Source organism: Tympanuchus pallidicinctus, unplaced genomic scaffold (assembly GCF_026119805.1).
Source record: "Tympanuchus pallidicinctus isolate F22 unplaced genomic scaffold, pur_lepc_1.0 scaffold1, whole genome shotgun sequence".
Classification (NCBI taxonomy): domain Eukaryota; kingdom Metazoa; phylum Chordata; class Aves; order Galliformes; family Phasianidae; genus Tympanuchus; species Tympanuchus pallidicinctus.
In genome coordinates this window covers 93131119-93142548 of record NW_026294618.1, presented here as the reverse complement: position 1 = coordinate 93142548, position 11430 = coordinate 93131119, and the positions used below count along the sequence as shown (strand labels likewise).

General features: G+C 46.3%; 2 protein-coding genes across 3 annotated transcripts; both read left to right on the top strand.

Annotated features, from left to right (window-relative positions):
• The first annotated feature begins 311 nt into the window (after positions 1 to 311).
• On the top strand, positions 312 to 2199 carry GEMIN6 (gem nuclear organelle associated protein 6). The gene is made up of 2 exons (XM_052672699.1): positions 312 to 595; positions 1600 to 2199. Exons 1-2 carry the CDS (start codon positions 468 to 470, stop codon positions 1973 to 1975), a joined length of 504 nt encoding a protein of 167 aa, XP_052528659.1. The 5' UTR covers positions 312 to 467; the 3' UTR covers positions 1976 to 2199.
• A 760-nt stretch (positions 2200 to 2959) lies between these two features.
• Positions 2960 to 10051, top strand: LOC128075654 (serine/arginine-rich splicing factor 7-like). 2 transcript variants are annotated; one of them, XM_052672656.1, is made up of 9 exons: positions 2960 to 3101; positions 3542 to 3722; positions 3861 to 4037; positions 4957 to 5031; positions 5170 to 5271; positions 6029 to 6082; positions 8190 to 8234; positions 8821 to 8856; positions 9742 to 10051. In XM_052672656.1, exons 1-9 carry the CDS (start codon positions 3080 to 3082, stop codon positions 9764 to 9766), a joined length of 717 nt encoding a protein of 238 aa, XP_052528616.1. In that variant the 5' UTR covers positions 2960 to 3079; the 3' UTR covers positions 9767 to 10051. The 2 variants fall into 2 exon arrangements, with proteins under 2 accessions (XP_052528616.1, XP_052528626.1); XM_052672666.1 differs by lacking the exon at positions 8190 to 8234.
• Positions 10052 to 11430: the final 1379 nt, after the last annotated feature.

Genomic DNA, 11430 nt, shown 5'->3' with positions numbered 1-11430 from the left:
TTTGCAGCTGCCCTGGGAAAGAGAACTCATGACTGAAGGCGACTGAGCAAAGCCGCCAAGACCCTCACGCACCCCGTGCATCTCCCCGTTTGTTGGCAGGTGGCCCAAGCTGCAGCCAGGGGCTCGCAGCCTCCCGGCGGAGGCAGGCACCGTCTGCACCGAGCGCTACGCCTTCTCGTTTTGCAGCTTGGCCTCACGCCTGTCATCCACAAATGTCGTGCGCGCACGTACACTCGCAAAACACTCCGGCTCCGAGCGTGCTCAGCTCCGCGCTTTCAAACGAGCCGCGCGGGGGGCGGGCTGGCGGCAGGAAGCGGCGGGGCCGGGAGCTCGCGTGTGCAGCAGCGAATGGTGCTGAAAACGCACGGAGGATCCTTACTTGGAGACTGATGAGAAGGGCAAAGCGAGGGGATTCAGTACTTCTGCTTGTTGATCTGGCTGTATACTAGGTACTGAGTGTAGCCGGTATGAATGACTGGCAAAAGAAAAGCCCTCTAGACTGGGAGACCTATGTGAACAAAAGGGTGAAAGTTGCAGCAGATGAGAAAAATGAATACGAAGGATGGGTCTTAACGGTTGATCCAATTTCTGCCAGGTAAGTATCAGAACTTTCGTTTTCCTCAAGCTAAGAGAGAACAATTTTTTAGGAAAATAAGATCCCAAGACTGAAGCAAGCTTACATGGAGCAAAACCTGCTTGTTTCATCATGTAGTAGCTCTGGTGTGCTTATATTCTTGTGGAGATGCTTGCCTTTTTGATAGGAAAGGTCTGTTAAGCTGTGAATGATTTGAGGGATGGCTCAGGCAAAAATCAAGGCGTATTTCAGTAGACGTATCACACAAAGCCTTTCTCTCCACTAAAGGTGGCAACAGCATATTAGTAAGTAGCTGGCTTAGAATTATGGAATTTCAATTTCCACGAAAGGAAGAAAGTGGTTTCTGATTATTTTCTATTATATGTGAGGAGGAGATTCTAGAAGTATAAGTTGTTTTCCTGCTTCTGTTTTAGGACTTCTGTAATATAAGTGTCCTTAGGAAAAGAACAGCAAACAGCTGCATCACGAGCCTGTCCATGCTGCAGTGTGTTCTTGCTGCAGAACTCAAGCTACAGTAGTTAAGAAGCTAGCAGTACTCATTAAAAGAGAAGAAATATATTACTCTTTGACCAATAATTAAATATTAATCATTAATAAGTTCCGATGTTACCCTGTGAGCTGCCACTATTGCACTATTAGCTTTCCAAGTGTTGACTGTATGAAGGTACTGTTTCTGAATTTTTGAAGACTTAAGCACGGTTGGAATGCTGCCCATAAATGTCAGATTCTCAGTCCAGATTCCGATACCCACCTCTGCTTTTTTCCTTTGTTATTGTAATGTAAGGTTTTGCTTGTTGGTACCTAGAGTAGTCTCAAATTCCAGGCCACACAGTTGCATGATTTTAAGGAATAGCCTATTTTTAAGAAAGATGCTGGGTTGTCGGTGTTGCCTGAAAGCCTAGGTTACACCAGGGCTTCTGAGCACTCATCTCCAAGACTCTTAGGCCATGTTTCTTCATCTTCAGTTAAGCACAATCAATCATATGTTCCTCTTTTGCTGACAGCGTCGTCCTTGCAAACTTCCCGGAGAATGAACCCGTGTCCATTTTAGTTGTGTTAGGCCACGCTGTCCAGGAGGTCAACATAATGCAAGATGCAGATGACGAGATGAAGGCACGGCTTTCCCGAATATTTGAGCCTGAGGAAACTAAAGCTTACAGCCCAGAGGAGCTCCACAAGAGGAAGAACGACTTGAAAAAGTGGCTGGAAACAAACCACATCCCTGTAACAGAGCAAGGCGAATCGGGCAGAACGCTGTGCGTGGCAGGGGTGCTAACCATCGACCCCCCGTACAGCCCAGAGGAGTGCAGCAGCTCCAACGAGATCATCCTGTCTCGGGTTCAAGGCTTGGTACAGAGCTACCTAGAAAAGCAGCAGTGACACCTGCCTAAAGCAGCTGGGCCTGCACACCCCACCTCACAAACTGCTCTGGGTGCCTGTATCTGCTATCTGCTCTCTCCAAAAGTGCTGGGTATAGGTGCCTTTGTCTGATTTTTGTACTTTAAGAAGGGACTACAAGTGGTGTAAACAAAAAGCACAAAGCATGCACTGTTATGTTTAGTTAAAACAAATGGGTAACACATTAAACTGCTGTATCACTGTCATTGTTCTAAACAGCATTGTGAAAGATGATAGATGAGAAACATAAATGGTACTCATCTGACCTAACATTCACGTCATTACTTTTCTAATGGAGATGTCTTTGCACGTTTAGTTGAACAGCTTCCACAGAGTATTTTTTTCCAAAAGGACTCTGACTTAACAAACCAAAAGACTGTTTTGAGAAAGCTTTTTACTACAGCAGTCTTTGTTTTAATACATGACCTTTAATGTAGGGCAAGCTGTGTAAAATTACCAGGAAGAGGCAGCAGCAAGAAGCAGGTTTTACCAACGTTGTTCCCTATCTGCATTCATTAATTTGGAGCAGCAGCATTTGGCAGGACCTCATTCCTTAGGATTCCTTACAGCTCAAGAACTTGGTGTTTCCGCTTTAGGCTTTGGCACTGTTTTACACCAACGAATGATTTAGTAATTGCTGTATGATTATTAAAGGAAAAAAGTCGGCACAAACAAACACCTTTAAAAAGCCCAGGTCCTCATTAACACAAGGCTTTCCTTATTCTTCCTGCGGTTAGTTAAGAAGTACTTCGTGTCGGTGAGGTTCCTACCGATCGCTCCAAAAACACAGCGCGGTCCACACTCCGCCACGAAGCGGCCGCCGCGCACACCCCAAACCCGCAGCGCCTCCCACTTCTATCCCGACGCGGTCCATCCGCCTGCCATATACACCCAGTCCTGCGCACGCGCAGCACTGCAGCCGCAGCTCTCGCGAGATCTGCGCGAACAGTCGAGCAGCGCGTTCCTCCCGCCCCGCGCTCTCTAGCGACCGGAGCCCCGCCCCGGCGTGCGGCCGTTGGGGTGCGGCGCGCAGGCGGTTCCCTCTTTCTCAGGGACGCGCGCGGGGCTCGGCCTATAGCTGGGACGATGTCGCGCTACGGGCGTTATGGTAGGGCGGGCAGCGACGAAGGACGCGAGGGGAAAGCTCGGCGTGGCGGAGGAGGGGAGCGGGCTGCCGCTGGCACCGGGGATGGGCGGCTTGCGGAGGTTTGCCTCGGGCTAGGCCGAGTGGGGAGGCGGCTACTGTCGGTTGGCGGCTGTAAGGATTGTCGGCGGGGAGAGGCGGGCGGGGAGCGGGCGCCGCCGGCGCTGCCGGTCGGCTGGGGCCGCAGAGCGGCTCTCCAGGAGGAAGCGGGCTCTGAGAGTGACGGAGGGGCGGGCGGCGCGGCGCTAGCGGGAGGGCAGCAAAATGGAGACGGCGTTAAAGATGGCGGCGCCTGCGGGCCGCGGGGGGAGGGGAGGCCGCGCCGCGTGCGCGTCTCGTGCCCTGCGTTGCGCTTGCGCGATGCCGCCGGCGGGCTCGCGCTGACATGGCCGCTTTCCCTGCAGAGACCAAGGTGTACGTGGGGAACCTGGGCACGGGCGCGGGCAAAGGCGAGCTGGAGAGAGCCTTCAGCTACTATGGGCCGCTGAGAACCGTGTGGATCGCCAGGAACCCGCCGGGGTTCGCCTTCGTGGAGTTCGAAGACCCGAGGGATGCTGAAGATGCTGTGCTCGGCCTCGATGGGAAGTACGTGTGTGCCGAGGCCCATTGGCTGTTCTGTCAGCAGCACCTGACCTCGTTGGCCTGCAGCAGCCAGCAGTATCAGCTCCTGTGAAATGGGAGTCAGGCAGAAAAGCAGTGACTAACCAGAGCTGTGTCTTGCAGGATTATCTGTGGCTCCAGGGTTCGAGTGGAAGTGTCGACGGGCATGCCCCGTCGCTCCCGTTACGACAGGCCTCCTGCGCGGCGCCCCTTCGACCCCAACGACAGATGCTATGAGTGTGGTGAGAAAGGCCACTATGCCTACGACTGCCATCGCTACAGCCGCCGGAGGAGGAGCAGGTATGGGCGGGATGGAGCGGCGGGGTTGCTTCGCCAGTTCACTTTGTGTAGCGCTTCTTAGCGAACAAAAAGCCAGTTTTAACTCTTAATGTTATAAGTCAACAGGTGTATATCACAGTTTGTTGCTAATACATATCAAATGTTGCTATCTTAATAATCAACCTGGTCAAAACCTTTCAGGTTTCTTCGTTTGAGTCAGTCGCCTTGATTCAGAATGTCACGAGCCTTAAGATTTCATGCTGAGGCGCCTTGCAAATCCGACACTTAAGATCCTCCTAGACCTTGAGGTGATCAGCATAAGAGGCCAGATCCCCTCGAGCCATCTCCACCTAGCTCGACCTTATTCTTTAAGGGCAGAAAATTTGAGACGGTGACCGCCGTAACAGTAAATTTGGCTTTCAATTGGGGCCCCCCCCTCCGGTTTAGAAAGAGGAACACCAGATTGACCACATTCCCAGCTAGAAAAATCTTCTTGCGTCAATCAAGCCTCACCCTGGCTCATTGGGCTGTCAGTTTGATCGTCGTTAGATTGAAGAGAACACCTAGATGCAGCGATCGGCTATAGATACTTCTAGATCGTCTAGATCTGCTAGACCTTGGGCCAAAGAGGGTCGACCTGCAAACTTGCAAGGTTTATTTTAAATACGCATTACAGTATTTTTTTATTCTAATGTAATTCTGCAATGTAATTCAGCTTTTAACATTTTTCTAGGTAGTAAAAATGCTCAAGACAAGTAGGCCCAGGCATTTTTTCCAACTGACAGATGCTAGTGGTGTGGTTTTGTTTTTGTTTTATTTTCTTTGTTGTTTTTTTTTTTTTTCTTCTTAGTTGTCTGAAAATTCTGACTTCAGCAGGGCCTCACGAGCACTGTTGGCTGAGGCTGTTTTCTGATACGTGTTTTCTCTAACCTAAACCCAGGTCCCGGTCTCGATCCCGCTCCAGGTCCCGAGGAAGAAGGTATTCTCGCTCACGCAGTCGAAGCCGTGGTAGGAGGTAAGATTTCAAATGCAGCGGCCTTGCTATTTATTTTACTATTTTTACTTTTCCCTTCAATTTGGGAAGGATACCCCTTTGCATCCTTTGTGAAAAATACCTTTTGATAGCTTGTGTTTTGTTTTTTTTCTTTTGTAGGTCAAGGTCAGCTTCCTACCGCAGGTCCAGGTCAATCTCTCCTCGTAGGTATAGATCATTTTCACCTCGCAGATCACGGTCTGGCTCTTTAAGGAGATCAAGGTATGTGATGCTGTGAGCACACAATGCTGCTGAAAGAATGCTTCAAGAGATGTAATGGCTGGAATTAGTGCTTACATTTTTTGCAGTTTGTAGTGCTTATAGCCTCATGGAGTGAAACGCCAGAGCTCATGTGAACATTGACTTTGAAGTTAAAAACCTGTACTTTTAAATTCAAAACTGCCATTTCTGATGTTTTTCACACCGCATTGAAATTAAGGTTGTGATTTTGATACCTGGCTAAGGCTTTCTACTTTGTCTTAAGTGATACAGAGAGTAATGATGTCTAATTAACTGTGGCAGTGGGATTTCATACGTGGGTGATATTTCTGGCAGAATCTACTGCCGCTTTCTAGCAATATTGTCAGTTTTGAACCATAGAATGGCCTGCAGGGCTTGAAAAGGACCATAATGATCATCTAGTTTTAACCCCCCTGCTGTGCTCAGGGTCCAGACACCAGACACAAGACCAGGCTGTCCAGAGCCACAGCCAGCCTGGCCTTAAATGCCTCTAGGGATGGGGCATTCATTGTTCTTCCATAGGCATCCATTGTTTTTCCATCTTTGGCCTTATCTATACTAAGGAAATATATTACATTATTTGAGTCCCTGTACTTTTTGTAGCTGACAGTAACTTGAAGAAGCATCTTAAGTAACTTCAGCTATTTGTGTTACACTGATGACTTCAGAGAACTGCGCTGGAGGATCTCAGCTGCACGACTCACACACCAGAGCTGATCTCTCACTGCTCTTTTTTTAGATCTAGGTCCAGATCACGCTCAAGGTCTCGGTCTGTTGTATGGCCTCGAAGCAGGTAAAGTGCTTGTTCTGATTTCTTATGACAGCAGTTGAAGAGTGCTCTCCCTCTACCCCTTCATTTTTTCTTTTTGTTCCATGGAACGGATTAGAAGGTTGTGCAGCATAGCAGTGTTTGCACTTCTCATACATCTTTCTAGAGACCATAACATTCATGTGTGTCTCGTAATTCATAAGTTTGCTTTATTCTGTGGCTGCATGTATATATGCTTACAGCCATAAGCAAAATATATCTGCAATTATGTTCTGTGGGGAGAGGTTTAGAAAGCTCTTTGTTGGTTATGCTTGAACTTGCAGGAAATGTTGCATAGTTTTTTTCTTGTTGTATTTTTTAAATCCCAAATGCTGAATATAAGCAGTGGCAGGATTCATACTATGAACTCAGCTCTTGCTTACCACTTACCATTACTGTAGAATGGGTGAAGAGGTGAGACAGGCTTCGTTAGGGGACTGGCTGCATGCTGATTCTTTAAGGGATGGTGGTGGTTGCTTACTCCTAGAGCTGTCCTGACACAGCGCTCCTACATGCTAGTGATGCAGAAAATTTCCAGCCAAGTGCAGCTTGCAGGCTGCTGTAGATAGGGATGCTGCTGTGTTGCTTGGTAACTTCTGCTTCTGGAGTGGTCCAGTTCTTGCACAGGAGATGCTCGACACTTTCTGAACTGCTGATTTCATATGCATGCAACTGCAGCGGTGAACAGTGGTGCAGTTACAGACTAGAATTACAGAACCGTTGTGGAAAGGGTAAATTGTCCTACTTCTAAAGCCTCCGATTGGCACTAATCATGTTGATGTGCCTCTTGCAGTGAGGTTGTGCTCATGTTATAAAATACATGTTCTGGGTAGACGTGAAGAACTGTTGTGTGGATCTTGGAGGAAATAAGAAAACTGGTTACAGCGTTAGCTACTGGTACAGATGACGGCTCAGTGTAACGACCAGGAATGGTTAAAAGCAATTGCACTGAACTGTTTTAACTTGGCTAACAGCATCTGCACAGCATTTCAGTAAAATAATAGGCAAGATAACAGCAGCTGTAAACAGTTGCAGGCAAAAACCAAGGAAATTGTCTTTCTGAAGAGTCAGAATTCAGCAGTGTGATATTACAGAATATCAGAAAGATTCACATTCCAGTCTTCAAAAAGAAACAGCCAAAAGAGCATCGTAATGCTATAACGTGATGGAAAGTACAGCAGTAATAGCTGAGTGGCACAATCCGAAGCTGCAGCAAAAAAAGCCCAAATGCAGCAGCTGTAGACACAGAAATGAAGGAAGAAAATCTACTTACCTCTGGAATATCTCGGCAGGTAGGGATCTCCAGTGAGATCTCTTCCCTTCCACTGCCAGCCCTTAAATGAGGTCTGGGAAGGGCTGGATCCTGGCTCCTCCCTTTCCACTCAATGAGGTACATTGCATGCAGCTGAGCTCCCCTGGGTTGGCCCTGCCTTCCCACCAGGTGCTCAATCACTGCTTCAAGCTGTGACAGCATTTCTGTTGCACGTATGAAAATTACATCTTAAGTAGCACAGCAAACCCTTGAATATGTATGTTAACATGCAAAATGCATGAGGAAAGTTTGAGTTATATTTCAAGCCATAAGATGACCCAAGAATAGTTTACAAATTATGAAGTCTTTGTAGCCATGTATATAATGCAACTGAAATGCTATTTTGATTGGGATAGCAAACAAAAACTGTTTAATTTACGTGAATGAAAGTGGCATTGAGAACTGAAGAATGCATCAGCTCTTACATGGCTGAATGTTTAATTAAAATCTTGTCTTAAATGACACTTGTAAGTATTCTTCCATTTGTGAAAAGGACAGGGGGGTGGGTGGGGCTCCTATTTTGTAGAAGTGGTCGCCAAAGCTTTGCTGGGGAGCTTCTCGGGTGTGTTCTGTTGCTTCCTGACAAGCAGAGTCTCTGCAGTAAGAGCTAAAGGATTCTTCAGCAATGTCACGAAGAACGGCCTCCAGCCCAGAGCGGAGCATTCCTCTCTGGTTCGTGATGCTACGTAGTGTGAAATTGCTGTTGCTGGTTAAGCTAACCTTCGTTGTATGTGCATGCCACTGGCTGCTTTGCTGAGCTTTATTTTTCTCCTATTGTAGGTCTGGGTCCCATGGTAGATCTAAATCTGGCTTACCTGCTAAAAGGTGAGCGTATAAACACAACTAGCACTCAGTAATTTTTTTGGACATGATTCCAAATCTTTTTGGACCAGTATCTCAGTTGCATGTAGAAGAGCGTCTTTAATTACTGTTTTTTAATCATATTTTAAATATATTTTTTTAAAATTACTTTTATTTTCTATAACTGATTTTCGTGGGTCGGTCCGCAGTTCTTCCAGAAGGATTGTTGGTTCTAGCAAGCTCTCGTCTAACCCATGACTATGGTGCTAAAGTATTTTGGCAGGATTTGGGGCACCTCTTGCTCCCTCGCTGTTCTCAGTCCTGTCTTTTCTTCACTTGTTTCACTACCCTGTTGTCACTTTATAGCTGCTTCAAAGCTGTGGCAACTTTCTACTGAGGGCTTCAGCTTTCAGCAGTTTTCTCTCTCAATTGCAGCTTCTTGCTTAAAGTAAGTCTCTAAATTGGGCGTACTTGCTATCAACAGCCTTAAGGGTGGTGTCTGATGTACACAAAAAATATCAGAGTTCTTACTGCTCTAAGTTGGTCAGAAGTGTAGAGTGCATGGAAGTTACTGTGTGAAGAGTCACATTGCTTTTTCTTTCTTTTGCAGTCGCTCAAAGTCCAGATCACCATCTCCAAAGAGAAGGTAGGAAAAAAAAGTAGAGTACAGCATCTGATTACATTGAACTAATTGGTGTCTGTAGTGGTTGCTATGTAGGTTAACTTCAGCAAAAAAAAAACAAAACATGAACTTTCCTCGTGAACTCTAAAACCTGAATTTGCATGGGTGTTTTCTTACAAAACTCACAAGTTTATAACAAGGCTGTTTCTAGAAAAGAACTCTAGTGTAGGTGTCCTGTGTCCACTTACTGTTGTTAGTTGGAATCCTCTAAGGTAACCTACTTCAGTGAAACTTGGAAAGGACAATAGAAAAGGCAGGAAAATGTAGCAAGTAACAGAGGAAACAGAATGGTTCTGAGCACAGCTGGAAAGGAGGTGATGAAGTAGGAAGGAAACCACCAGTATTTGGCAGGATTCAATTCTTGGTGAATCTTCACAGTTGGCTCTTAACTCAGGTTAAGAGCACAGCACAGCTGCACGCTGAAGTAAGAAAGAAGCAAATTCCTCTGCAAAACCAGGGATGAAGACAGTGGACTTTTAGTAGCCTGACCTGCAGCCTCACGGCTAGCTCCAAACTGGAGATGTGTAAATTATAGCCCACTTCACCTTAGCAGATGAGAATCCATCTGTGCATGGCTGGAGCCTCACAGGTGCTCTTCTTGAGCATGCTTCTTGTCTTACCCTAGGTATCATAGCCAGCTCTCATTTTAACTGGCCCTTTCGTGTTTCAAGTTGCAATTTACTTGATGTAAAACCTAACATTTCTAACCGCCCTGAGCTGCAAATGAAAACTCTGGATAGAGCCAATTGGGGGACTGGTTTCCAAACAAAGGAAACCTGGGGCAGCATGCACATTTTCAGCTGCTTTGGCTGTAAGAGTCGTCCTTACTCCTTTTTGTTTCTCTTTCAGTCATTCACCATCAGGAAGCCCTTGAAGGAGGAATGCATGTCAGGAAAAAGTGGATTCCAGTTAAAAGGTTAAAGTTTAAGAAGAAGATTTATTTTGTTTACATTATTATAAGGGATTTTGTGGTGTCTTTATAAACGCAAGGGCTTAGTCCTAGAAGGTTGTTTCTATTGCCTAACAGCAGGCATGAATTTGGATCTTTTAAAAGTAGACTAATGCAAAACTCCTTTGTTGTGTTAATGTTCAGTGATCTGGAAATATAGGGCTTTTTGTATTTGGTGCATTGGAATAAACAGTGCATTTCTAACTAAGAGATACTTTGCTCTAACCCTGCTGTTCATTACTTGTTGGGTGACTAAAGCAGCTCACTGAGCTGACTCCCAGGAGGCTGAGCATGGAAACACAAAGAATACAAGACTTCTGGTTTTTCTTGGCTCTTGATTAAAGGACCAATGAACTTAAGGTACTTGGAATAATTTGGAGATGTAACCCATTGAAGTAACTGACTTTAGAATTCTCATTTTGTATTCCAGTTGACCAAACAGTTCAAAGCACTACAGTTTTGCAGGGAAGGATTGATGTTTATAAGGTGGAAGAGCCAGTGCTGAAAAAAATGCATCTGGGTAGGCCTTCTAGGAGAAGAAACAGCTTTTCTTACAGATATCTTTGCTCCTCTGCCAAGAATTGGTTGAGGGGCAGCTCCCTGGAAGTGATGGAACAGAAGTGTTCCATGTGAAACCGGGAGCACTGCTGGAAGGGGTGAGACGTGCTTCCCAGTCACTTAACACCAGCACTGCTGCTTTGTTCACAGTCAGTCACCTGGATTTCATATGGTCATGTCCTGTTAGATATGGACTCCAGAGGAAACTCAGATGCAGCTCAGTAGTAGCGTGGAGAGTTTGTCCTGTGCTTTGGGGGTGCGTGGCAGCTGGGCTCTGGCTTTTCCTCCTCCAATCACCTGAGGCATTAGAATGGCTTTCTAGCCCTTGGAGTGCTGTAGCTGGTAAAAACTGGTACTATGAAAATAGAGATGTTGCACAGAAGGGCAATGGTTACCAGCATAAAAGCATAAATGGTTACCTGAGATGCATATAGTGGTGTTTAAAAGGTATTATGCTGTGTACGAATGCCCCAGACCTCTGTAAAAGTTAAAAAAAAAAAAAAACAAAACCCCACAACAAAACCCATAAACTGAGATTATACTTTAACAAAAGAAGTCACAGTTACACTGCATAAAGGCTTTAGCATGTCCCCACATCAGCCCAATGCAGCCACCTTCTGCTAAAGGAAGTAATAAGTGCCCCCATAAACAGGTTAGTGCTTCTGGGGAGCTGTCAGGCTGTGAGAGGGAGGGAGGCACTACCACATCAAACCCCTCCTGAAGTAAGGTGGCACAGCAGCCCAGGAGGTGTTTTAAAGGAATGATAAAGGAAACATGGGCATTAGCTGCCTTCAGCTCCTGACTGCATGGATGTGTGTTATTCCTGCCCCTGGCCTCCTTTGTTCTACCACCACACAAGGCACGAGGATGTTGCATGAGTGCTCCCTACTACATTCAGAAGTTGGATGCTTCTAAACATAGCCTGTAGCAGCCCCTGCTGCTCTTGTCCCCTGAATTTAGCATGAGAGGGAGAGAAAAGAATCCCGCAGGACTTCCTTGAGTGCTACTTTCCACCCAAAGCACTACACTCC

What these genes read in the sequence shown, in the direction of transcription:
- GEMIN6 (XM_052672699.1), top strand. Translation starts at nt 468, where the DNA reads ATGAATGACTGGCAAAAGAAAAGCCCTCTAGACTGGGAGACCTATGTG. An exon ending in GTTGATCCAATTTCTGCCAG is followed by an intron (nt 596 to 1,599) that starts GTAAGTATCAGA and finishes TTTTGCTGACAG; the next exon opens with CGTCGTCCTTGCAAACTTCC.
- LOC128075654 (XM_052672656.1), top strand. Translation starts at nt 3,080, where the DNA reads ATGTCGCGCTACGGGCGTTATG. An exon ending in GTTGTATGGCCTCGAAGCAG is followed by an intron (nt 6,083 to 8,189) that starts GTAAAGTGCTTG and finishes CTCCTATTGTAG; the next exon opens with GTCTGGGTCCCATGGTAGAT. An exon ending in TCTGGCTTACCTGCTAAAAG is followed by an intron (nt 8,235 to 8,820) that starts GTGAGCGTATAA and finishes TTTCTTTTGCAG; the next exon opens with TCGCTCAAAGTCCAGATCAC.